The sequence below is a fragment of the Camelina sativa genome, chromosome 4 (assembly GCF_030686135.1).
Source record: "Camelina sativa cultivar CO46 ecotype springtype chromosome 4, ASM3068613v1".
Lineage (NCBI taxonomy): Eukaryota > Viridiplantae > Streptophyta > Magnoliopsida > Brassicales > Brassicaceae > Camelina > Camelina sativa.
In genome coordinates this window covers 7,052,958-7,080,941 of record NC_141883.1, presented here as the reverse complement: position 1 = coordinate 7,080,941, position 27,984 = coordinate 7,052,958, and the positions used below count along the sequence as shown (strand labels likewise).

The window sequence follows — 27,984 nt, the reverse complement described above, 5'->3', positions numbered from 1 at the left end:
TGCCGATGAAGGTGTAGAAGAATGTGAAGAAGCTATCCATGACACTACAGATGAGAAGCCAAAAGATGTTGATGACATGGATTTCGATTATAGTGAGTACGGAAAATTTGAAGATGAAGATGATGATGAAGATGGAGATCATCCGGATGTAGATGCTGAAGAAGGGAAACCGTTTGTTGGTAGTATTCATGGACAGTTAAATAATCCTTGGATAGACCAACTGAAAGTAGGTCAATGCTTTCCATGCAAACATGATGTCATAACAGAGGTGCGTTTGACCGCTATTATGCTAAAATTCTCTTTCAAAATTAAGAACTCCACAAAGTCTCGGTTGGTGGCAATATGCTCTGTGCCAGGATGCACGTGGAGGGTCGTGGCCACTGTGAAGAATGATCCAACCACTTTTTGGGTCACCAAATATCTGAACGTGCATACATGTTCTATTGTGGACCGCATAGCTCACCGTAAGCGTTGCACCTCCAAATATATTGGGATGCTTTTTGTAGACCGGGTAGGAATAGTAGATGGTGTTGTCCCATAACATATCCAAGATTCAATGAGGACAATGTTCGGCATGACATTGGATTACACAACTTCATACAGGGCTTGACAATATGCCTTGGAATATGTGAGAGGAAACGTTGAATCTGGATATGCGAAGTTGCCTTATTCTTTTAGAAAAATAGAGCACTCAAACCCGGGAAGTGTCGTTGACCTTGTTGTTGATGACGAGCATAGGTTTAAGTACCTTTTCCTATCTTTAGATGCTTCAATCCGTGGTTTCAATTACGTGAGGCGAGTTATTGTGGTTGATGGGACCCATCTCACCAGAAAGTATGAAGGTGTATTGCTAGTCGCTTGCGCACAAGATGATAACTTTCAAATATTTCCGTTGGCTTTTGGAATTGTTGACTCGGAGTGTGATGCTTCATAGGATTGGTTTTTCACCAAATTAAGTGAGTGTATCTCGGATGAATATCCACTGGTAGTAGTTTCGGATAGGTGAAGTTCAATAGCTAAAGCATGTCGCAATGTTATGCCGTGGGCAACACGAAGGATATGTTACTACCATCTCCAACAAAAGATAATTTCTAATTTCCGTGGGAAGCAACTGATGTACTTGGTGAAAGGGGCAGCATATGCGCATATGTATGATGATTACAACCACTACATGGCTTCCCTTACTAACGTAAATCCGGCCCTTGCAGCGTACTTGAATGAGGCAGATCCAGCTTTATGGTCTCGAGTTTACTGTCCAGGAGATAGATACAACATCAAGACTAGCAACATTGCAGAATCTATTGACTCCATGCTAAAGAAAGCCAAAGGTTATCCCATCACATATCTCATTGAGTTTATTACGAAAAAGTTAGGTAGGTGGTATTGGAAAAGACGAAAGGATGCATTTAGTCTGGCAACCACTTTTGGCCGGGGTGTTGAGTTCTTATTGGCCGTAAGGGAGCATTACGCAGATATGATGAAGGTAAAACGCATTGATGGCTGGCGTTTCTACGTTAGGGGTGGGCAACGTGACTGTTTGGTTGACTTGGAAGCAAAATCTTGTTCATGCGGGGTGTTTGATGTTGAGAAAATGCCATGTTCACATGCAATTAAGGCTGTCAAGTCAAGCGGATGGCATATGTCTACCGTAGTCGAAGCTTACTATAGAAAAGATTATGTCTATGCGTCGTACGCGGCTACCATCATGCCCAATGTCGAGCACCATCCAATTGGGCCAGATATCCGATGTATACCTCCCATTCCGAAGCAGAAGCCTGGAAGGCAAAAGAAGTCTCGTTGGCTAACATGGCTAGAACTGTCACGTAAAAATGGGAGCAAGCCGAGGAAGTCTCATAAGCAATATGCTTGTTCAAAATGCAGACAGCCTGGACATACTCGACCTCATTGTGTAAGTAACAATCCCACTTGATACATTTTTAACGTTTTGTATATGATCATCGGTTACACTAACAATTATTTGTATAGGTTGCTGAAGACGGCGAGTAGAAGTTAACTTCATCGTGAAGTCATCTAGAATTTCCCTAGCTATAATTTGTCTCTGTAATTTTCAGGGACTATCCCACGTGTTCAAGTCGACATTATTAAAGAATAGTACGTAACTATCATTTACTCATAAGACCATTTTATTTTATGATACTCCGCTTCTTGAACAACCACAATCAGCTAGAGAATGATGAGCCAAATTTCGGGGTCAGTTTCTAATACAAATTCGAATATACAAATAAATGGTCCAGTCTGCAACTACTGCGGTAGATCAACGATTATTGTGAAATCATGGACATATGCAAATCCGGGAAGAAATTTCTTCAGATGCAATGTTCATGGGTTTTCCCATTGATCAGACGTAGAACCATCACGTGGTTGGCAAAGGCGGAGTTTATTGGATGCGAGGGATGAGATCCGTCGGCATAGAGAAGAAATCAAGGTACTTAAAGAATCTGTAAGAGAAATGAAAGAAAAAGTTGTTAACGGTTTGGTGAACTCAGGGGTGGTTAACACATATGAGGAAGACAAGAAGAAGTTTGAATGTGATTTACTGGCAGCCAATGAAAGGGAAAAAATGCTTCGACAATTCATGGTTCTCTCTTGGATAGGTTTCATTGTTGTCATCGCAATGTGTCTTAGGATGTGTACCAAGTCTCTAAGTTAACTTTAATCTGATGTCTACTAAGCTTTCTATGTATGATGCGTTTCTCTCTACATTCAATGTACTCTTTCGATATCTCTGCATTCGTTGTACCCTTTCGCTATCTCTACATTCGTTGTACCCTTTCGATATCTCTACATTCGTTGTACCCTTTCAATTTCTCTACATTCATTGTATCGTTGCCGTCTCAATTTCACCTATAAATATCCTCTCAATTTCCACTCAATCTATTGCATCTCCTTCTTCGATAACAAGAGAATAAGTTGGTTACGAGCTATGGCCGGAGAGAGTTCCAGTAAGCGTAAGCGAAGCAGTTCCGATTTTGAGTGGGAAGAGGAAGTAATAGATGCCATGAAAGACGCTTTTGAGAGGACAAAAGTCATGGTTGAAGAAGAGACGAAGGACCGCTTTAAAGCCATTCTTCGTATGATGAGAGATCACATGAAGAAGAAGGAAGAGGCTACCGCCCTTGTGCATCAAGTGGATCTGATCGACGCTCAACTATCCCAACTGACTCAAATGTTGGGTCAACAACTTTTCGACTTCGAGGCAGAGCACAAGAGGTTAGAGGAGATGGGAGAGGTTGCGGAAGCTGATGTCAAACAGTGTGTGGTTCTTCCTCCTATTTATTTGGGCAAACTTCATGTTCGTCTCGACGATTAGTTGCATCACACAAACTCCTATTTGTAATTTATTTTTGAACTTAATGTATGCATTCTGAATATCTATTTCTCTATTTCTATCGGCCAACTCTACATGTCCAATGTGCATCAAGATCCTTTCGAAGTCTCTAAATTAACTTCAGAAATATGTCTACTAGGCTATCGCTGTACGCTATTGTTTAGAGATGACTACAAGTAATTAATATTTGAGTAACTAACTAATGAGGAACACACAAGTGTAAAAATAAACAGAGTCAACAAAAAAAAAGCATCGGTTCTCTCTTCTCTCTCTCTTTTCTGTATTATTTTATTAATATTTTAATAAAAAATTAAAATAACACATTCCCTGATAAAGTTTATAACTCTGTCACATTTTATATTATTTTATATTGCTTCTCTGGTTCCGACAGCAAGTGTAGAGTATCGGTGGGAGAGCAGATAAAAAAGCACTTTGTTGGGTTTTATTGAAACTCTGTAGATGGATTGACATTAGGTCCGACATCAAAAGGATGAACCATTGTTTTAGTATTGAGATGTTAGGTGAAAGGATTCCACAAACATATATGGGTAGCAACCTATCATCATAGTTAAACAAAAAATTTAACTACGAGAACAAAAGTTCTACATGTCTATTGAACAACAATATCCATTCGAAGTCTCCAAGTTAACTTCAGAAATATGTCTACTAGGCTTTCGCTGTACGCTATTATTTAGAGAAGACTACAAGTAATTAATATTTTATTAATTAACTAATGAGGAACAAACAAGTGTACGCTATTATTAATGTTTAACGTTTGAAGTTATGTATATGCTACGAAAAACTGACCAAAAAATACCAATATCCCACGTATAACTAGTAGACAACAAGAACAATCATCCTTACACATTAGAGTTTAAAAGGAGGATCACACAAAAAATATCAAGATCCCGCCCATCATCAGGGTTGAATCAGTAGGATCCCACCCACAAAATATAAAGATCCCCCAAACAGAAACAAAACATCAACCCTACATCATCCTAATGAGTCATACATACTTAAAACAAGAGTTTAAGTCTTTCGAACAAAGTTTAGAGTTAGTCCCGGATTGGGGGAGGATCATAGAGCCCAAAGTCGTCTATGTAGTTCTCCTCATTTGGTCCACGACATTCAATCTCGTGATATAAGTCACAAGCCATCTTCTCCCTTATCCGTGTGATGTTTGCGTCGCACAAAGTAGTAGGAAAGGCTAACCCAAGAGCATGACATTCTATGTACTTCAAAGTATACACACCACAGTCACCTGGCTTCTTGTTCGGAGGCACTCCCTTTTTGACCCGCTCATGAGTGAACTTCTCGTACGAATACATATGCTTGTGGTCAGGGCTGGCTAACTCCCGCAGCACGTAGGGAACCAAGACGGCAATAGGCTCGATGGCAGATGCAAGCTCTTCGTCGTTGGTGACACTCGGGATGTTATCCCAGACGACAATGTGTCTCATGGGAATCGAGATCCACATAGCTACCCAGTGCGTCGACTTCACGTTTAAAGGAGTGTATAAGTCGTCCACTACCAGACCCCATTGCTTGTTAGTCTGATCATATGGTGGATACTCCCCTGCATGGTAGCTGAAGGCACCGGCCGGCAACAGTTTCCCAGATCCATTAGCATGTGCCTCATAATTGACAAAGTCAAGGTACTTCGTTGTCCATAGATGAGTGAACATAGCGTCTAGGAAAGCCTGTCTACTCGTTCTAAATATCTGAGGATGCTGCGCGTGTCGATGTCTCAATAGATCTAACCCCGCATCCATGTGCTGGATAAACACTTGGATTTAAGACGAAGTTATATAATATTGAAGATCGGCTTGAAGTTTTCTAGTATTCTTGGAGACGAAGTTTTCCAGTAGACTTACCGAATCTCGTAGCCAGACGGTTTTTTTCTGCAGTTTGTACCACCAAAGACAACATCGGGATTTCTCTGGGACCTTGTTCTTGTACGTCCTGCAGGTGATGAATGGTTTGGATACATATAAGTTACTAGAGTTTCGACAATTTGAATTTTTGAAACACAACATAAAAGTTAGTAGACTTACGGATCTTTCTTTAAGAAATCAAGAAAAACCTTCTTCAACTCCATGATAGTCTTGGTTGTGTTATCAACAACGAAAGGAGAACGTTGACTTGATGCCAACCTCTTAACCCTTTCAGCCTTGCCATGTGCCGCAATCATAGCCGCTTCTTTCCTTGGTTCTTGTTTCTTGGCTCTAGCAGTCAAATCGACAGCTGTTGGGATTTCCGTGCGAATAAATACAGGTGGGTCTGACTTAGTGTCAGATGATTCAGAGCTGACTTTCTTTGGCACCTTCGTATCCGTACGAGTAACAGATGGAGATGGTTTTAGGGTCTCAGATTGCCTTGGCTTGTTCTGCAAATTCCGGTTTAAAAGTTACATGGTCATTTATGGAAACAGATAATATTAAAGTCGCCTCATATGTTTAATTTGTCTCAAATAAAACAAACAAAGAAAACACGGATATAGAAGTCTACTTCACATAAGGAAGTCTACTTCACATAAGGAAGTCTACTTCACATAAGGAAGACAATTGTTTTTATGTCTTTGAAGTTGACAACTTCTGGAAGTCTATCTTTTCCTCGCCTTGTACCTGGTATTGTGATTGTGAGGGATCATAGTAGGAAATTGCAAGTGTTCAGAACTAACCATTTCCGTCTGAGAGTCTTTATGTTCATTTGATACAGCCTCTTTCGTACCAGTAGCTGCCTGAGAGTCATTTTGTTCCTTTGATAAAGGATCAGCCTCTTTCGTACCAGTCACATCTCCATTTCATTTTAGTAAGATCCGAAGCCAGGCTTTCAATCTTCCCATTCAACATATTGAAACCTTCCTTCATCTGATCGAGCAGAGCTGCTCCCCACATGCCGAGCTCATCTTTAATAGAATCCAAGATATTGAACTCCAAGGCAGTTGAAGTACCTGGACAGTACCTCTTCCCACTTGGCTCATCAAATGTACCAGCTCTTTTCTTCTCACTCTTTTCCTCCACCTTCACCTTCGCATTATTGGATTCATAAATACCATCCGTCTGCCACAAACCTCTCCCCCACCTCCATTGTCTACACTGTTTTATATCATTGTCTACAATTGATATAAAACAGTGTACTAGTTTAAATCTAACACAATAATGGTTACCGACTCATCTAATATCGTAGATAAATTATAGACAAATCACACAGGTGCGTACCTGTTTTAAAATGCCCTCTTTGACATTTTTTCTACCGCGAAAACCACGGTAAGCAAGCAACGGTGGACTTGGATTGTTCGCCAACGGTTCCCCAATTGAATTGCCAAAATCAGGCATAAATTCGTACACCCATATCTGCAGAGCTTCGAAAAATCCGTCTATGGTGTAACTCTGCTTGTTTAAGTCCTTCTCCTTAACAGACAGAATCAGGTTCTTGAAATCAACTCTTCCCCAGGGATAATCAAGAAATGCATCTAAATCCATGACTAGCCTAGCCATATTTAGACGTGTGGGCATTGATGGTTTCCTAGCTTCTATAAACCCAGCGTAGATAGCTAAATAACCCAACCTAATACGCTCTATTCTATCCCAATCGTTTGAGTTCTTACATGCTGCAACCATATGCTCAATACTCGGACCGCTGTCTAAATTGACTCCAAGCTTCTCCCAAAACTCTTCCATCTCGTCTGAAACCTCAACCTGTGGCTGCTCCAACGACTCGACATCGTCACAGTTAAGTCCAGTGATGGCTTCAAACTCATTCAAAGAAAATCGTAAAGGGTTAGATCCAACCAGACTCCAGATCTCGTACTTTTTGTTGCAAACTATCTGAAAGGTGAGCATATGGTGAACCAGTCTGGAAGCCCATTCGAATTCGAGCTTGTAGAAATGTAACAAGACACCCAGTCGAGATTGATAAATCTCGTCCCATTCATCCGGCTCGAGAGCTTTGTACAGTTCATCAAACAGCTTCGTATCGTTGCTGTAATAGCCGATGCTTTTTATTGGAAGCGGCTCATCACCTTTCGTGTAAAACCTCCGAGGAAATTCTGGTTTTCTCTCCTCGTCCATTCTGCAAGATAAGATTAGGTTTGGCGGAGAAATTAAAAAATGAGAGATTGAGAAAGAGGAAGACAAATCCAATAAGTCTATGCATCAAATTGAAAAAGAAGGCTACTATCGAATTGCAAAAGAAGTCAACCTTTGCTTTGATCGAAGAGGACAACGGCGGCGAAGACGCAACAAAGATGAAGATAAAGCGGCTGGGTTGAAGAATACAGAGTTCGTCGAGATCTGGTACAAATAAGTTAAACAAAGTAAGTAAACTGACAATCCGAAAGATAGAAATTTAGGTTTAACATGAACAAAAAATGGGAAAATCAACCGTTAGTGATAAGCGATATAGATAAGCGGAAGGATAAGCGGAAGAGATAAGCGGAAGGGAATCGTTTTCTAGTTCCTTATGAGGAAGAATTAGAGATAAATATCCTATGTTATCTCGGTTTTTTAAGTTGTATAAAATTACAATAATTATAATAATCCCGATTTTATAAAACCAAAATCGTTTTATTAGAAACAGTACCAGAAAATTAGGAAGATATTATAAAGAAACCGCGGTTCCCGCTTATCGGTAAATTAATCATATAAATATTATCGCCAACTAACGTCAAATCAATTTATACCTTGTAATGATTATGTTGACGACTTCTCTTGCAGACTTCTCCATGGGAAACCGGACCGTCTGCAAATCCATCAAATCAAATTAATTTTTGTACTATTATGCTGAAGACTTATCAAGTAGACTTCTTTCTGGGGAAACTAATACATACTTTAAACTGCAAATCCATCAAATCAAATTAATTTTTGTACTATTATGCTGAAGACTTATCAAGTAGACTTCTTTCTGGGTAAACTAAAACATACTTTAAACTGCAAATCCATCAAATCAAAATAATTAATACATCGTTAACGACGATGAACGAGTTTCTATGGTACAGGGACAAAAGTTGCGTGTATATAGAATTCTACACTTTTAAGTATAAAGTGATATGATATAGAAACTTTCTAAGAGTTACACAGACATGAATGATAGATGATTATACACTTATATGATGAAGTGAAGTGATATAGAGAAAGTTTCAATTACCCAACCGTGATCAGTCTCCAATTAAGCGTGGATGATTTATATTGACCGATACAAGTATATTGACCAATCACCAATTTTCCGTCGTGAAGATGAACTACATACTATTTTTTTAAAGAGAAAAGAAATGATTTACAGATAACTTTTTTGGTTGCAGTTTTAAAATAATCAAAAGGCCCCGTGCTGGTTTATTTATACGAGACGAAACGGTTACAATGAACAGTTACATAATTAATAACGCAAACCGTCGTGTCGTAAATCATTATTGAGTAGACTTCGTCTACTGACTTCTTAATGTAAACGGGGGAAGTCTACTAAATAGGTCATCTAATGAAGTCAACGATATCGTCCAAATATTACAGAAACTGAAGCAAGTTCACAGATTACATACATAAATACGTCATTCAAACAAACAGCCACGATAAAGAGAGGTTCACAGATTTTAATTGAAAGATCTACGAAGCAAAAGAGATTAATATAACAATAAAGATTATACCGGTGATTAAGACATTCTCGGCCACCGCGCATACACGACGGACTGACAGACGTAATTCCTTCATTTGATCATTCACCTTGTCTAGCCCCTGCTGAACCCATAACATTTTATCATTTTCCTGGATGGCTGTAATAGAATCCCTTTGGTCAGCAAGTCCACCTCTCATTGCTTGAAGTTCTTGCATAATAGCCTCATCCCACCATTTCATAATAGGGTCCTCTCCATCCTATACCGTACCATAGAAATAAATATACCCTAAGAATATTATCTATACTCAAATAATAATTATACCAAACGAATAAACCATCATACAATCTAACAACCTCATGGTTATTGCTTCCAAATAAAATCCTTCCAGGATTGTCGGCTGTGGTGGAACATTTCATAACAGTTTCCCTTCCGCAGAAACATTTGTCAGGAATTCCAACTGTCAGGCCAAGAAAGTTTACTTCGGGTGGATCTTCACTCCATACTTGCAAAGAACTAGAAGATGGCTGAGTGTAGCTGTGTAACCCCATATCTAAGTGCAAAATGAACAAAAAACTATGAGAACATATATGTTTTCGAAGAAAATTAGCTAAAGCGTTACAATGCAAATAGCCGACGATAAATGATGAGAATACTTATCTGAGATGTCTTTGAGTTTTGAAGACGATAAATGATGAGGATGGAATCTGAATTTTCGAGAGCAACAATATCGGAATTTTAGAGAGAGAAAATGTGGAGAGAGAAAAAGCACATACAAACTAGGGTTGACTTACATAAAGAAGTATTTATATGGTTACTGAATCCGGTTAGGTTAAAATCAAGGAATCGGTACGCATTCGGTTAGGTTCAGCTATCGGATTGGTTAAATTGTCTGTGAAATGAAAATAATATAATATTAATAGTTGATGGCATTACAAAGTCAACCACCAATAGTCTACAGAGAAGTCTACTTAAGCAAACCCTAAATCAAATAATTTTAACCTAATCAGCCTTTCCTCCCTTAATTTGACTAGTTTATATGTAAATTTATTTTATTTCAATGCAGGAAGTCTATGTGGTTATTATTGGTCAATAGGTTTACCAAATTATTTTTTATAATTTTTATAATTAAAATTTAAACTATAATTAACGAGTAGACATATCTTTATGTCTACTCGTTGACGTCAATTGGAGTCTCCCTTAAATGTATCTATTGCATACTTCTTCCGGGTTACATCTGTCATTTCAGCTTCTGTTTTTTGTTTGGTCGTAAGGGAGTCAACTGTAATTTTAGCACCCTTAGTGGTTATGTTTATCAAAAATCGAATATGGGGTCTACGATTTCATTCAAATACAAATAAAGGTACAAAAATTGCAATTGTCCCTTATAATTTTTATATAAAATAGAATTTATGTTATTGTTTTTAAAAGTTTTTTTGGATAAAATATTATGCAATAAAATCATATGCAAAATATGATGGCTTGAAAAGATACTTATTTTGAAAGTTTTATATTGTTAATGATTCTAGATAATTACCCGTGCTATAACACTCGTTAAATTTTATATTATACAAAATTTTGTATATTTTCTATTTTAAAATAAAATTTTAATATGTTGTATTAGGTTATATATGTGAAGTTATTTCAACAATGTATATTCTACATATGACTTGAATGTCATTATAAGACATAATCTTGTAAATTTGAATTTAAATATTCAAATTTTGACCCGTTACTCAAGAAATTTTTTAATTCAATTAATTTTATATTTAAAGAATAATATTACTAAACCTTGAATATTTAATAGATTGAAGAATTTATATTTTTTTTAAAAATTCAAATTATGGTATATATGACAACCCGTCCCACGGACCCCACTAACCCCCCGCTAGCTGTCCCGACGGACCGTCTGTTGACCCTGCTAGCCCCCCCGCTAGCTGTCCCAACGGATCCGAAGCTGGCCCTGCAGGGCATCGATCCTAACTCATCAATGTGGATATCCCAATCCACCAGTAGGTTATTGGTGCGCCAGGCGTTCCTCGAACCCTGGTCCCTACCCTTTAACAACCTTCCCACATGACAAGCTTGATCCACGGAAGGTTGTCCTCGAATCTGCATATCAATTGGTGACAGCTTGTCTTGTGGGAAGGTTGCTAAAAGGTGGAGACCAGGGTTCGAGGAACGCTTGGCGCACCAATAACCTACCGGTGGATTTAGATATCCACAGTGATGGGTTATGATCGATGCTCTGCAGGGCCAGCTTGAAGTCCGTTGGGACGGCTAGCGGAGGGCTAGCAGGGTCCACGGGCGGTCCGTTGGGGCGGCCAACAATGAGGCTAGTAGGGTCTGCAGGACGGGTTGTCACAGTATATTCGGAAATAAAACTATTTTTAATTATAATAAATAATATGATAATTTATTTGTTTCACAAAATAAACTCATATATAAAAATAAAGGTGAAGTATATTGATAGTTAACAAATTAATATGTTAAGTTAGATATCAAAAGATTTTATTTGATGAATAATTTAATAAAGGAAATTAATATGGTAAGTTAGATGATATGATTCTTTAGAATATTCTCTTTAAGATTTTTGGTATAACCTATTTGTAACTAATTAATCTATCATTTATATATAACAGATTTGTAACTAAGTTATTAAAATTATATAGTCTACAAAACAATGTTGTATACTTCCCTTTTATTATATAGGGGATATATTGCAATGATGATTATTGCAATAATCATCATAGATTTCACTGTAGCAAAAGTTGCAATTGAACAATATTTGAGGGTGACCCCCTTATAAAATAAGAAAATAAAATTTGTATACATTATTATAAAATAAAATTTAAACCGTTTTTTATAAATCCAAACCAACATATAATTTCGTTCTAATTGTAAAATCTAAATCCTAACCATCTCATTTATAAATCCAAACCGACATATAATTTCATTCTAATTGTAAAATCTAAAACCTAACCATCTCATATGTAATCCAAACTAACATATAATTTCGTTCTAATTGTAAAATCTAAACGCTAATCATCTCATTTGTAAATCCAAACCGACATATAATTTCGTTTAATTGTAAAATCTAAACTCTAACCACCTCATTTGTAAACCCGAACCTACATATAATTTCGTTTTAATTGTAAAATCTAAACTCTAATCATTTTATTTATAAACCTAAATTGACATATATTTTTTTCTAATTTTAAAAATCTAAACCAACGCAATATTTAACATTTCTTAATTAATAGTATACAAGATTTGTTTTGCTTTTTATTTAATTTTAATTTACTTTTTAAATGAAATATTAGATAGAATATTCTGATTGGTTGAAAGAAAAGGAGGTAAACACAAAAGTTCATCCCTAGAAATGAACACAAATATTTTTTGTTGCAATTTTCAAATCCATATACAAAGGATAATTTGCTACTCATGAATACTTTGCGGTTAATTTTAAAAGAACTATAAAACTAAATACTGCTTGCAAGGAAAATGGTATTTCGAAATGGTGTGTGGTTTTTTCTGGTAAATGTAGAACTGGGTTCCCAGCCACTAATATTAGTAGATTCAGATCGAGCCAAGAAGAATATAAAATTTAAGATTTGTGTGGTGTGGTGAATTGATTTTACTTTTATTTTTTTGACGATTTAATGTATTTGTTCTTTTTTCTTATATATGTGGTTTTATCGACGATGATGTTTTTCAGAGCCGTCCGAAAGATAACGAATACTAGAAGGGATAAAAATAAAATGCCTCGATTTAAACAAAACAAAAATATCTACAAAAATTGTAACATCTGCGAACCAATTATTGGTTTTCTGGGATGGGTGTCGATCGACACCATGGTGGTGTCGGTCGACACCAACATTCTCTGGTTCGACCAGTTCGATTTAATTATCAATTTAGACCGGTTTGGTTTAGGGAAAACCGTTGAACCGAGGTTTAAAAGAGGAAAACAACCTAGGGTCGTGTTTTTGTTGTCTTACGCCGTTTGAGAGTGAGAGAAAGAGGATAAAACAATTTCTAAAGGTTCTCGAGAGAGCTTGTGAGATTTCAAGGTGTTTTTGGTGAGATCTTGCTGTGGGAGTGAGGATCTAGGGCCAGGAACGTGTTAGAAGTTTGCTGGGAGTGTAGGATTCGTTGTTGTTGGTCCAAATCTTCCTGCAAAGAGGTGAGTGCATGAACATCGCTAATCTAAGCCTTTGATTTCCTTGTTATTGCTTGTGTGTTGTTGTTTTGTGTGTTTTCTTGCTGGGGATTGGTTGCTACAGGTTTCGGAGGATGTTTCCGGCTTGGGTTTGAGTATTGGGCGATTTGGATGAGTTTGGGAGCGAGATTCGACTCTCGGCTTCGAGCGGATCGCGATTGCAGAGGGAGTGTCGATCGACACCAGAAAATTGGACATCAATCGACACTGTGGGGTAGTGTCGGTCGACACCAAGGCCAGTGTCGGTCGACACTCGGCTGGTGTCGGTCGACACTCGGCTGGTGTCGGTCGACACCAAGGCCAGTGTCGGTCGACACTCGGCTGGTGTCGGTCGACACCTCCCTTCCAGCGAGACATGTTTGATTTCCTGGTTTTTATGTCTTGTTTATTGATTGTTTGGAACATTGATATCATCTGCTTGTGTGTATAGCCCAGTAGATGAGAGGATTGCCTTACTGAGTGTTTATCAAATACTCATGCATCTCAATATGTGTTTGTGGTGCAGGTAAAGGCAAAGTGTGATCGTGGAATCAAGGTGATGAAGAGGAGGATGTTCTAGGGAATCGATTGTATGTTGTCTGGTATTGCTAGGTTGCTAGAGTTGGCTTTTTAGGAACATTGTTAGGTTGCCGGTTTCATGCTTCCTGATGTTTGATTATTGGATTGTTGTTATGGATATTTATTGGTTATATTATTATTGGATATTTATTGATATTGCTTTTTCCGCTGTTGTGTGTGGTTGTGGATAGGTGGCTAGTGGGTATGAGACTACTAGTTGTAATTTATATTATATTTATATTTATTATTTATTAATTAAAAAAAACGGGTCGGGTCATTTCAAAAATTAACATCAATAAATAAATAAACAAACAAACTAAAACAAAATATAAGTAGTTCTTAACCAAAATCTATAACATCTACACGGCTCTGATTTTTTTATATCAAAGATCTCCATTAACATATCATACTTAAGTAAATAAGGCGGAAATAAATACAACTTGTTCAGCAGTGTTGTGGCAAAAAAAACAGAGGAGGAGGATAAACTTGATTCCAGCAGCTTTAGATTGACCTAACAAATTTCCCCCATAACCAAGGGCTTGATGGAGAGACACCTTCTTCATACTGATCTTACAAATACTTCAATGCACTGACTGTTCTTTGATGGTCCTCTATCCAAGATTTGAGGCCATTTTTGAGATCCAAGAAAGTGGTTTTTAATTCATCAGGGGACATGGCAATGGTGAGGAAACTGTTCAGTGATTTAGGGATAACATAGAAAGTTAGTAACACATCACCAATGATGTGTTTGTGATTCCAAAGTTATTCAACACCTTGATAAATGAAGGTTTTCTTTGTTTTCTATTTGAAGTCTTCAATCATAAGATTACTTACTCCACTCAGTATGCACAGCTGGAGAGAGTGTTTCCGAAAGAAACTTAGGAGCTAGTAGTACTTCACGCAAATGGGGCAAAAGGCAAGCACATATCATTCTTTAACCACATTAGATACATGGGTGCTGATGCAATCGTTACACAGGAAGCAACCACAATCAGTAATAGGCATTTTGGCCTTTTGAAGCTGACAGTTGTCACATAATGAAATATTCTCTTTAAAAACGCACGAAAGATTGGGTTTCATGAGCATGATTGAGAGTTCTTGTTGCTGTCTCAAATCCCTTTGGGTCCCAATTTGAATTGACAAACAGATACAAAGCTTTGTCAGGGTGGATTCCTGATCCTTGAGAAGTTGAGGTAAGAATAGCCTTCACCTCCGGATCGTCGATGATGATCTTCGCCATATCAAAGATCTCAAACAAGCAATGCTGTTTCCATGGAGTTATGATATCTATCGTAATAGAAATATTATATAGTCTTCTCTAAATAATATTGTTTAATTTATCAAAATTTTTGAGGATATCATATTAGCATGCATATTCAAAAAATGATAAGTTTCACATACTGAATATAATTGTTTGCGTGCCTACATGCTTTCTCAAAGACCTAATAGTACTATTCTTCCAAATAACTAAGAGCATAACCAGCAGGAGAACATATTCACCGTTGCTCAAAAAAAATTAATATTTTAATATATAATTAATAAGAAACTGACATGTGTAGAAAAAAATTGAGAAACGTTTCTACACTAACTAAGTTCAGCAACGTTCTCTCTCTTTCTCTCTCCTTTTTGTATTTTCTATTAGTTTTTAATAAAATAAAAGAATTTAAGAAAAGCAACGACCAGTGAAAATGGTCTAAGAGACTTTTTTTACGTGTTTCTCTTCAATTATAGTACTGAAAATGAACTATAAGTATAGTACTCATCTAAAAATTATACTATCTCAAAAATTTATTGAATTACACTAAAATAGATTTTTTTTTTAACTGCTATCTACTCCATATGTTCCATTATATAAGAGTTTTTGGTTAAAAGCACCAAAATTAAGAAACAATAAATGTTTAATCATTTAACATAATTCAACCAATGGAAAAACAACATGCAGAATTTAAATAGTCAAAAAATTTAAATTAAATATTAAAAAGTGCATAGAAAAGAAAATCTTATAAATTAGAACAAACAAAAAAGCCTAAAATATTTATATATTGGAACAGAGAGAGTAGGTGATACCAAAAGAAAATCGTGCATGTAATTAATAATTGAGATCAAAGCATTATTGCAAAGTACAATTACAACATATGCATCTCTCACACACACTCTAAAACTTAGATACTACTACAAAATCATATCAATGCTTATTCGACGTTACACTACTATAATAAAAATCTCTGGAAAAGTTGTAAGAATTACTAATTTTGAGAGACCACTGAAATAAGTATACCCTGTAGGTTTAAAAATTAAGCGAGGGAGTCCAAGCACCAGCAGTAATAGTCAGAACGAGAGATGGAGAGCATTTCATTAGGAGACATCCTCTCGACCTCGCTCTGCCTCCACGCCACCTGGTTGCTACGGTTCTGAGCATCGGCGGCTAATGGGTAAGCTTCAATCTTGTGTTTCTGATATCTCATTCTCGTGTAAAGCCTCATCATCGCTACACAATCTTCATATGGGTCTTGTATCCCATAATGAACATCATACCTATAATAAACACATCATTTATTAATATATAATCTTGAATTTAGACATTTCGTTTCGTTGATCTCAAGTAGTTTAGGATTGTCTGCTGAGCGTAAAGACAAAAACATATGATACTAATCAATCATACATATCCGTAAAATTTTGTGTACAACTATCTACCTATACACAATATTTTACTATTTGACGATTAATGAAAAGAGAGGGAACAGTTATAAAGTGTATTTGGTATATGCATGGAGAAACGTTTTTTAGCTAATAAGAATAAAAATGTATACGTGTGTGTAGCTATAGAAATTAATATTTTTAAAAGCATGTGAATCTTTTCACGTTCTGAAACTCTTCCATATAACTTTAAGCCCATACAAAGCATCAATACCCACAGGCCACATCATCAAAAAATAGTAATTCTACATATGATACACATATAGTGTTGTAATATACGAGTGCATTCATGTATACTCGCTTTACGAATTAATCAATTTGATTCAAAATATTATTATTTAATTAAAAAAAAGACGATTATATAATTACCCGAGATAGGCTTGGGTTAAGTACTTGAGAGAGTTACTCAGCTTGCTTGTTTTCATCAAAGGAGGGTATTTTGCAATATCCCTACATAATATAAACTTCACCGTTAATATATAAACTCACATAGTACGTACTATGGGTTATATTGCAAGGGAAATAAGACTAAAGAATCTTTGTTTTTTATATAAGTGTCAACCTTATCATGGAAGAAGGATATTCAAGTTGAAGACGGTCAAGATCGTGATCGAGGCCATGTCCCACAAGAATCCTTGCTTTTCCAGCTCTTGGACGAATCTTCCACATGGGTTCTCCATTACAAAGAAACTCTTGAATCTTTCTTTGTACTTGTTTCAACGGCATTGCATCCCTTAAATTTTCCGGACGTATCCCCGTCGTCTCGTACCTGTAGCTCGTCACAGGCATTGACGGTTTCACATACGTGTGGAACACGACATTTTCACTCTCATCCGTTATGCAAACCCTCGCACATATATCCAACGACCCGTCGCTTCCTCCACCTACCATCTTGCAAGAGAGTGCAACCACTCGTGGAGACCGTGATGACGTGTTGTCGATCATGGACTTATCTCTTAGACCTAAAGCCGCCATACGAGTCGCCAGTCCCTGAAAACAAGAAAATCATATAATATATTAGTATACATTGCTTGCGTTGATTCATAGGTTACAAGTTCAATTTACATAGATATTAGAAAGAAGATTACAGAGTTGACGCTCGAGAATTGACATCTCTCTTGATGGATCCTACGAGCATTTGGGCTTTCGAGGATTGCCATGCAAAATCTGCATCCACGAAGACTGAAAATGTTCTTGCATTCTTGTTTTGGCAACGGCCCTACAGATATAACCCAATTAAATATAAATTTGTATATATATTACGCATAATAGATGTTTGCGGACAATTGTGTATATGTATTCTTATTTACCAATGAGATGTTCGCGGAGGGACTCAAAAGATCGGCAATGTTTCTTGCAAACGCCACAAGTAGGCTCATGGCCCGAGTGATAAGAGATCTTCATGTGCTCCACTAAATGTTCCATTTTGTTGAACTGCCTATAACAAGCGGCACACTTGTTCCTGCACGTGTATATATAAATTTATTATAATAAAAAAACATATTTTAGTTCTTAATCAAATTATTATAGAGTTTGGATATGAAATTGCATGCAACTCTATGAGTCTTCTCTTGGTATGATATGCGTAGCTAGACATTAAAAATAGTTACCTTAAGGTTTCGGACGACTCCATTGATGTTCTGTAGTCCATGGTGAGTATAGGAAACTGCAAGCACGAATTTGAGAACTAGAGTTGAGGGAGTTTAAAGAACCGTTTCGATCAGTTTTTCTCTTCTTAATAGCTGAATGTGTGAAGCATGGAGAAGGTGTCTCAAGGTATTTATAGATGGGTGTATGAAAGAAGGAGAAGAAAAGCAACGCTGACCGTTCTCATCTATGACCATTTGGAGCTTTGTAAAGATAATTACAAAAAAAAAAGACAAACACAAATGGATGTATAGATGCCTTCATGCGGTAGGGTCGACTTCTCATGGTAAAAAGAATCACAGTTTTAGTTCTCCTTTGTCTGAACGATAACGAAGATGCTATCATCGTATGTGTGCACGAGTGTGTGAATACTTGACGTCGATCGAGTTCGTAAACAAGGAAAGCTCAAAACAGGCAATTATCGAACACCAAGTACAGTAGTTGCATGCAAGAAAACATGTAAATTGAAAGCTCACAAAATTTAATTACAAAGGCTTAAAAATACTAACACCAAGGAAGTTTTTACTTAATTTACAAAGGCACAAAACAGGTAAGTATCCATCATATTTTCATTTGCTTAATTATTACATTTACAAGTGTTTTTATATAGGGTAGGCCCATATTTCACATTTTTCCCGTGATAGAGAAGGAATTAGCAACACTTAAGTAAAAAAATTATCTGCTTGATTAAAATAATAATGAAAGCAAAAGTTACGAAAAATTATTTATTAAAAGAAATTTTTAGTTTTGAAATGAAAAAATAAGAAAATGTCATGCAATATTAAAGTCTTATCTTTATCTTATCTTATTTATGCTGAAGATAAGGTTTAGGGTATACTTTTTTTTTAACTGCTACAATATCATGCTCACGCGTATACATGTTGGCCTGTTGCATTATATCCATATTTTCACAAGTTTGCAATACATAACATAACATTATTAAATTATCTAAAGTTCCTACCAATGGTTTGTTTTCGGTATTATGTGTTCGTAGTTTGTATGTGTGTCATATCATTGACACGATGATTTCTTATCATAATAAGCAATGTAAACATCAATGTAAAAAAAAAAAAAATGTAAACATCATCAAATGCCGCAAATATTGAATGACAATTTCTTTTTTTTCTGATAACCTACAATTTAATCATGGGGACATTAACTATTAGATATATCAGTCACACTGCATAATTATAACTCATGTTTTTTAGATTCTTAATTTTGACTCAAAGTAATTATTCCTCTTGATGGTGGTATCCTCGATCGAGGTGTGAAGTTTTTGGCACATATTTAGAAAACCATCTTTTGACCGAGCAATGGGCCAAGTCTAAGATTCTAATTTGTAGTGTTTGATCAAAAAGGATTCCAAATTCTCATAAAAGAAAAAATAAAATTGTGTTAAAGAACAAAAGCGAAAATGGTCCTTTGGTATCAGACCATGTATATACACCTATCTCTTTTCTAGCCTAAGAAAATCCAATTTATACTTTCAATGTTTTTTTTTTCTTGTTGAAAATATTCCTTCAACTCGTTTCATCTATAATAGTTTCATGGTTTGACCAAAAAAGAAGTAGTTATTATCATTTAATTTGATCGTCTTATTTCTCTTTTTCGTGTCAGTTTACACATGTTTGTGAATTTTTAAATTGAAACCATATTATACGTGTCAATTTACGTATAAATAAGAATGTGAATGTGAAAAACTGAAAGATAAATTCTTTTTAAAAAATTAAAAAAAAAGATAGATGAAGAAATATAGGTTTACGAGGGGGCATTGTTAGTAGGTCCACTCACTTGTATTTAGGTAAAAAAAAGTTAGTATATTCCGTATAATTCGGATGCTCTTTTATCATATTTCATGACTGCATCTATCCATGAATTCATCTATTTCATGACTAACATAATCACACATAACATAAGTCAGTAACTATCTGGCTCTAATATACACTTAAGTTTTTTGAATAAATGCATTGTTTGCTTGTATATTACCTTCGAATACAGAGATGTTATCAGAGAACTAAAAACATTTGTTTGCTTTGTTACAAAGAATAACTTTAAATAGCACAGTAAATAAATATTTAGTAGATTCGTTTTAAAAGAAAATTTAGTATTTTTTCCCCTCATATATTACCTCATAAACATTGTTTGGGCAAAAATAATCGATTCGTTTAGAGACTACGAAAACAAGAAATACATGTTGAATAGTCGTTTTTATTGATCAAAGTATCGAGCTCAAATACAAGAGTTTAAGATACAACGAGTCAATTTAGGAACCCTAGCCATGCTTTGGAATTGAGTCGTGTGGCTATGCTTTTGATCTCTTGTTTTGCTCTCGAATTCGTGTCATATCATGTCAAAATCGCTCCCTATTTATAGGGAAGTCTCTTTACCCTAATCCTCATGGGATTTGGGTTTGAGTAACCGCCTTTTCATGAGATAAGGTCTTTCCAAATATTCTCTCCACGAGATTGAGTCAAATATTTTCTTGATAATGTCGTAGCAAATTTAGAGTCGGTCACAAAGTCCAATTACAGTCCGTATTGACTTGTTTTTTGTCGTTACAGCCCGTATTGGCCTGTTAATTGTTCTGTCGGCCAGTATCGGCTTGATGTTTGCATTACGGTCCATATTAACTCAATGTTTACCGTTATGGCTGGTATTGACTCAATGTTCTTGAAAATGCATAATTCTCTATTATTTATAAAATATATCATAATTATAATATAATTTATCTGTTATTATTTATAAGGTTAAAATTATGCCCGAAATTATAAAATATGTATATTCTTCTAAAAACTGTAATGGTAATGTGGTATGTTGTGACTGTGTGATCCGTCTCCATTTAAATTAGGCGTATGATGACCAAATTATTGCGTAACACGAGCAACAAAAAAATGGAATTATATCGTTCCAATAGTTTTATATACGAAATACAGACGATCATCCTAATTCTTCTGTAAGACATAATTTCAAAAATATTAACACAATATTTTCCATGGAATAATGTATCTCTCACAGCCCCGTCTCAACAATTTTTTGGACCCCATTTACATAAGATTTTTTGGAAAAAAAAAAATGTTGTCCCATGGCCACTGCTCCTCTCGCCCTAGGTATGAGCCGGGCCTGATCTCTCATTATTCTAAGACTGTTTACAGTATACGATATAAATACAGAAAGATACGCGAATGCCGAATGGATTGGTCATCATGGGAAGGACACGAAGCCCATAATGGGGACAGTCAAACTTTCTCAACAACCACTCGTAAATCTTTTTTTTTATTTTCTTTTTTGTCAATCCCACTCGTACACCTAATAAGTAAAGCAAATATAAACTTCTTTGTCTTTTGCTATTTTTCTGCTTATAAAAAGATTTATAACATGTTTTCAAAAGACAATGTGAAAGATGAAATACTTTGAGAACCTTTAAATAAGATTGAAAGATGCTTACTTTACCAAGAAAATCAATAAGCTATTATAGTAAAAAAAAAAAGAATCAATAATTTTTTTCGTATTGAGTTTTATCATGGAGTCATGGATTTTATTTTTAACGCATATATGCATGAAAATATATTATGTTTAAATTTATAATTTATTTTTACTTATATTTTTATTATAATGTATTTAGCGATACTTTTCTATTTTCTCATTTTATGGCTAATAAAATCTACTTAACACAAATGATTGCTACCATTTTACAAAAATGTTTTGGATATATATAACAAACACATATATATATCGTGTAGGGCTTTACCTTTTTTTTATGTAGTTAGTATTTTCAATATGACTAATATTATTTTACATCTACGTTAAAAAATTGTGTTTTATGATTACAAAAAAAAAAAGTTAGTCTCGATCATCTAAAAATTATAAATTTGGTATCTTGTACTATTAATTAATTATTATTTTGAAGTTAATAACTGAGAAATGCTAAGATATTAGTACAAAAAATACTATTATGGTATATTAAGTTTAGGTCAAAGGGATACCATGCTTTTGATAATCTATTTTATAACATAAGTTTGGTATATTGAACTTCTTAAAAATTAAAATGTTTTAAATACTCTGAAATTCTAAACTATGTTGAACTTTTAAAAATTCTCTTACGGTAAGCCAATCCTAAAATAATTTATTTTTGTCTTTTCGGAGATAATATATTTAAAATAAAAAATGGCATTGACTCTACTTTTTCAAAGTTGTAGGCAGGCAATAGTTGCACCACTTGCCAAATCACACACGTAGCCTTCTTATTCCAATTCTCTAGTTAATTATGTCATGCTGTAATAAAATAAAGGTATTTAATTGTAGTATCTTACGTACCTAGAAAGATAGATAGATAGATACCTCATGGAAGCTCAAGAAAAACACACACATTGCTAAACCAGAAACAGCTGCATGTTTAAAGCAGAACTTGATGTATTTTAAGTAGATTTCATGATGTAAAAAATATCAATCTTGACTCTACATATTCAATTACTGCAACCAGCTTTTAAATATGACACATGTACTTGGACTTGGATCACTCCAAAGTGGAATTTCTATGTCTTTAGATGGTTCGACTGAATCCCCTCAAGCTATTTAAGAAGTAGGAACATTAACGCTACGAGTTTAAGAGCTGGAAATGGAATTGCAAAAGAGTCGTGAAAATAATGTGGTTATTCAAAAACGATTTGATTATGTGGAACAACTGATTCAATCATTTACAGGTCCCAATGGATTAAATGCAGCAGCTCCATCTACTCCACCATTAAGAACTTATGGTTCTCCACAAGCTTCCATGGGTGTTGGTTCGTTTGCTCATGCTACGTAGTTTGGTTTTACTTTGATTGCTTATGCTACTTTGCTTATTTGCTTTTGTTTATATTGTTAAGTTTACTTGCTTTTGTTTGCTGAAGTTAGACCAACACGACTGTTTCTTTTTTATAACAATTTCGTTTTGGATGTTGATTTGCTAATTTATTTTTATTATTTATCATATTATTTTAGTTTTTATTACATATATTAAATATTTATGCCGATTTAGTGGATAAGAATATATAGCGACAAATTTTAGACACAAAATATAATGTTATAACTAGCAACAAACTTAGAGCAATATAATAGTCACACAATGTTTCGTTTTGGAGACGATGTTTACAGTTGATAATTGTGATTTGAGGATTAAGTAACAGTTTTGTAGTCATTGCTTGTGGCGTTTTAATGACTATAGTTGCGTTGTAAAATGTGGCTTAATTGGGACATTATGATACTATAATTTTAGTCGGTAAGTGTAACGATTAACCAACGATTTTGTAGTCATGACTTGTGACTATTTGGTGACAACAATTCTATGGTAATGCTCGACATAATTGAGACGTTATGATAGTCACCACTGTTGGAAGCCACGTCAACACCTGAGTTAGCAAGTCTACTAGACCATCATCATGACCTGGGGCACTATCTGCTGCAACTTTTGCACCCAGCCCACACCAGCACCGACCCTGAGACACCAACCCTGTCGATACCACCACCACACCATCCAATCCCCAAGTCCTCCCGGATGAGCCTGTGACTCTGCCACCTCCTCACTTGCCATGCTCTAGGCTGCACTGATATTGGCTTTGGGAATCTGTTCCTAACCACGACCACACCCACTCCAGTACCTCTAACCATTTGTACCACCAAGAACAGAAGACTAAGCAAACAAAACGATTTTGACTACACAAGGAAACACAGCTTACCATGGAATCACATTGAAGGCTCGAAGAGGATATTCTAGGACCCCATGCCACACACAATTGACTAACTCACATAATCAACCAAGCATGCAATCCAAATATAGACACACAAATCACTTAGCGAACCCGTACTTAGAACACTAAGAGCTCTGATACCAAACTGAAACAACCCGAACCATTTTTTTTAATACCATAATATTTAGTGATCTCATACTCACTAACAACCTAGCTCCAAACAATACAATCAATGTATAACATTCAATAACATAAACCAATATCATTAAACGAATAACCAATACCATCCAGCAATAACAAAAACATAACTGATACTAGAATTTTTATATGTCTATCCTAGCTGGTTAAATTAACCTTATGTAGTTATAGTACTTAAGGTGTCAGTCCAAATGGGATGATGCTAGTCACTCAAAATGCAATCAAGATATCACAAGTCAAGCCAATTCAAAGAGAGTGTTTATGTCTAACCATCCTAGAATGATCAAAATGCAAAACAGAAATAAACTAGATGACTAGAAACGAACATGCATGACAAGAAGCGAAAATGAAAAAGTAAAAGCAAAAGCGATTCTAAGCATGAACTACACAACAATAACAGAAACAGTCTCAGGAATGCAAACACAATAAGAAAGATAGAGGTCCTAAGGATGGGTGTAATTAATATAGGCGGAGTCTCCTAGTCTACAGAGTGTTTAACATGCCACAAGCAAACTATCCATAGACAATGAACATCACAACTTAGCTAATCCAATCTCTTGACATAAGCTACTCAAACTCAACCACTTCCACACCTAACTCTCGCTAGAGAAACATGATCAACCAGACATGACAAACAAGTTCATTCACGTCAACAAACACCCTAGACAACTAATCTCTTAGGCTAGGAATGTAAGTCTCTGGCACTAGCTGGGTCAGACATTTCATCAAACACCTTTTGGGTGTGAAAATGTCTAAGACCTAGTTCCAGTTGATCAGAGAGAAACTAGCATTTCTAACTCTAGTCCATAAGAGAAACATACAAATCTAAGCTTAAATACCCTATATACTAAGATTCTCTACCTAATCTATCCCATCCTCAAGAACACTAACACTGCTCAAACCAAGAAAACATGATACTCAAGAACACTAATCCAGAAAATATTGATACAAGCATGACTAAATAAATAGAGATTAGATAAACAACCTTGGAGAAGAAATCAAATGCTAAAACTGAAAAGATTAAGAGAAATCTTGTTTACAAACTCAGAAAATATTTTGGTGGCTACTCATAAACCCTAGGATAAAAGTTTTGCCCCTTGGGTAAAGACTTAAGAGAGTATTTATAGGAAAACAATGAAAACCCTAAAACATAAAACGACAAGATTAAGAGGTGGTTCGGGATTCGGGTTGGCTGAGTCAGAGCGTCTTTCTTCCTAACGTGTGTGGTCGAGTCGGAACACGTCCAAGTTGCATGGTGGTCGAGTCGCATGGTGTCTCTCCCTGGGGTGCGGTCGAGTGGGACGAGATGGCTGGACGAGTCAGACGGCGAGAACCACAGTCAAGTCGGTGCGCGTCATGTAGAGGCAAGTCGACTCGAGCTGGGTCGAGTGGAACAGGTCGAGTATAGTGGAGTCGACTCGAGCTGGGTCGAGTGGAACAGCGTGACTCGAGGTGCATGGCCTTATTCCTGGAGGTGATGCTCGAGTCGCATGTTTGACGTCTCCTAAATACCTGAAATATTCCAATATGCACAATGCAATGCAGAATTTATGCAGAACTATCTAAGTATGCATTCTATGCAAAAGAGACTAACAATGATGCAAAATAATGAGTTATCCTAGCTAAATGCATGATAAATATATGCTAAGGAGAGAAAAAATATAGACATATCAACTCCCCAAAACTTATTCTTTGCTTGCCCTCAAGCAAACAATCATAAACAAAGTATAGAAGAGAGGTGTGAAGATGAGGTCTCATAACCTAAAACATGTTGAATAGAGTAGTTACAATCAAGGTCCTTGTTTTTAATCCTATGATGCATGGTGAGGGAGCTTTATTTAAAAACTTTAGACAGGTTCTTCACAAGCTGAAACGATTCCAATCTTTAATGTACATATGCAATCCTATCAATCATTCACTTTAACATTCATTAACAGAGAACCGTGAATCAAGCTAGGCAATGTCATTGAACTCATTTGGCTAGGGCAAAAGGTTAGAGACAAAGGTGGTCTCCTTCTCAAGTGCTTTTATCAATACATAACAAGGTTCTCTCATGAAAAGGAATTGAGCTTAAGAGAAGGCTAAATGTTTAAACCAACTGATACATACAAGAGCAGTACCCCGTCTACCCAAAGGTCCCAAGGAAACTTAGCTCTGACATTCTAAACCATGAGTTGGTCCTATCTCTACCCTTCATCAATATCTCTTCTCAAACCGATTCTCTTATTCTTTGAACCTAGTCTAAGGAGGAGGTCACTTATTATCATTCTATCGGATTGAAAAAATTTTATATCACTATGGTTCTCTTTTTTTTTCTTGGAACTCTAGACATCTTAAGCGTTTTGCTTTCTCTTCTTTGTCTAAAATTTTCATTTTATGCCCAGAACCAATAACTCTTTTTTTTTTTTTTTTACTTTGCTCAACCCGAATCCTTTACTAGACTTGTAAACCTTGAAAACACATTCCCCTCCTAAAGACTATTTTCCCGTTGCTTACTCTTTTACTCTTCACTTTTCTGCACAAATCCAATCCCAATACCCAAAATTGAGTTCTCACCTAGTCTTACTAGTCCGGATAACACGAACTAGAACTACACAGGATCCTACTCTTGTCGGATAGAACCTAACATTTTCTAACAAGCTAACCTCTGAAAAGACTTGGCACTCAAGAGACACTCAAGAATACAATTGGCTTGAAAGAACGGTTGTTTAAGGGTGCAGAAAACTATTCCAAAGATGGGAATCAGCTACTTGGATTGACAAGGGTGGTAAAAAGGAGAAAGACAATCAAAGTATATATATGGTATCCATGAGTTCAACTTCAATGCATAACAAGATAATTGCAAGTCAAGATCAGGTTCATGTAGATAGGGAATGATGTCAATTCAAAACAGGCTTCAATCAAGACTTAGAATGCAATTTCAAGAATTCACAACCTGGTTCAGTCTTACATTTCAAGTTCAATCAACATGCATCAAAGAACTAATAACAAGGGCCTTGATCCTATTCTATTGAATTCCGCATGCTAACAAGGTTACAATCATCATCAACCCCTATGCTAAATGCAACAGCCCTATATGAATAACACTAGACTTAATCCTAATATGCAAGTGCAAACTACATAAACACTCTGTTTTTGTGGAAATTTTCGAATTTTTTTCAATATTTCATGGGTTTTCTACGCAAATAGATGAATGCAGACTCAAACATGATAAAATGCAAAAATTTGAAATAAGAATCACAGAAAAAATCATCAGATACATCATCTCAAATCCTCCCCCAAACTTAAATTACATAGTCCATTGTGTAAGAGAAATCTGAAAAAGGATTTGAGAATCACAATATAAACAATTTAAGGATGAGATGGTATATACAAAGGAAAGGTAGGAGTACCTCAGTAGGAGCGTGATACTGAATTTGTCCCTCACCTTGTTCTGGATCTGCATGAGTGATCCCAGCTGTTTGGTCGACTTGCTGCTCAACCGCTTGCGTGTTCTGATAAGCATTTGGCTGCTTGTCGCAATGCATATTGTCGACTCTTGACTCATCGTGGTCTGATACTAACACAACAACTTCCATAGGCTGATAATCACCTTGATGCTCAATCTGCTGCTCAACCGGGTGCATGTCCTGATAATCACCCTGAGCTTCATTCTGCTGCTCAACCTCCTGCTCACCTTGAGCTGCTGAGCGATGCGCCGACCGATGAATTGAGGAGGCTCTATCCCTGGAACCTCGCGAACCTCTTCTTCTTCTCTCCCTAAACTCATGAGACGAGTGTCGTGAAGGACCGGAGAGAGTGTTCTTTGGTGAGTTGGCTTAAGGCTTGTGGAGACGCGACTCTGTGTTGGTATGGTGTTCTCGGGAATAGACATAGGAATGGTGGTAGTGGATATCGAACAGCTGAACTTGCGCATGAAGTTCGTGAAAGTCTTCGTGAAACTGCTGAACGCCTTGTCCCTTGTCTTGTCCCATCTCTGAAG

The 27,984-nt window shown here is 36.1% G+C and overlaps 2 protein-coding genes and 1 pseudogene across 2 annotated transcripts; 1 reads left to right on the top strand and 2 right to left on the bottom strand.

Annotated features, from left to right (window-relative positions):
- Nucleotides 1-262: 262 nt before the first annotated feature.
- On the top strand, nt 263-2,930 carry LOC104783645 (uncharacterized; annotated as a pseudogene).
- A 1,474-nt stretch (nt 2,931-4,404) lies between these two features.
- Nucleotides 4,405-7,422, bottom strand: LOC147945529 (uncharacterized). The gene is made up of 6 exons (XM_087509287.1): nt 6,561-7,422; nt 6,210-6,464; nt 6,030-6,127; nt 5,404-5,735; nt 5,224-5,311; nt 4,405-5,124 (listed from the first exon to the last, which is right to left on the bottom strand). The coding sequence occupies exons 1-6, from the start codon at nt 7,420-7,422 to the stop codon at nt 4,405-4,407; spliced, it is 2,355 nt and encodes a 784-aa protein (XP_087365413.1).
- An 8,369-nt stretch (nt 7,423-15,791) lies between these two features.
- LOC104780048 (RNA exonuclease 4) lies at nt 15,792-18,184 on the bottom strand. The gene is made up of 6 exons (XM_010504504.2): nt 18,042-18,184; nt 17,742-17,893; nt 17,520-17,650; nt 16,994-17,421; nt 16,801-16,881; nt 15,792-16,269 (listed from the first exon to the last, which is right to left on the bottom strand). The coding sequence occupies exons 1-6, from the start codon at nt 18,080-18,082 to the stop codon at nt 16,029-16,031; spliced, it is 1,074 nt and encodes a 357-aa protein (XP_010502806.1). The 5' UTR covers nt 18,083-18,184; the 3' UTR covers nt 15,792-16,028.
- Nucleotides 18,185-27,984: the final 9,800 nt, after the last annotated feature.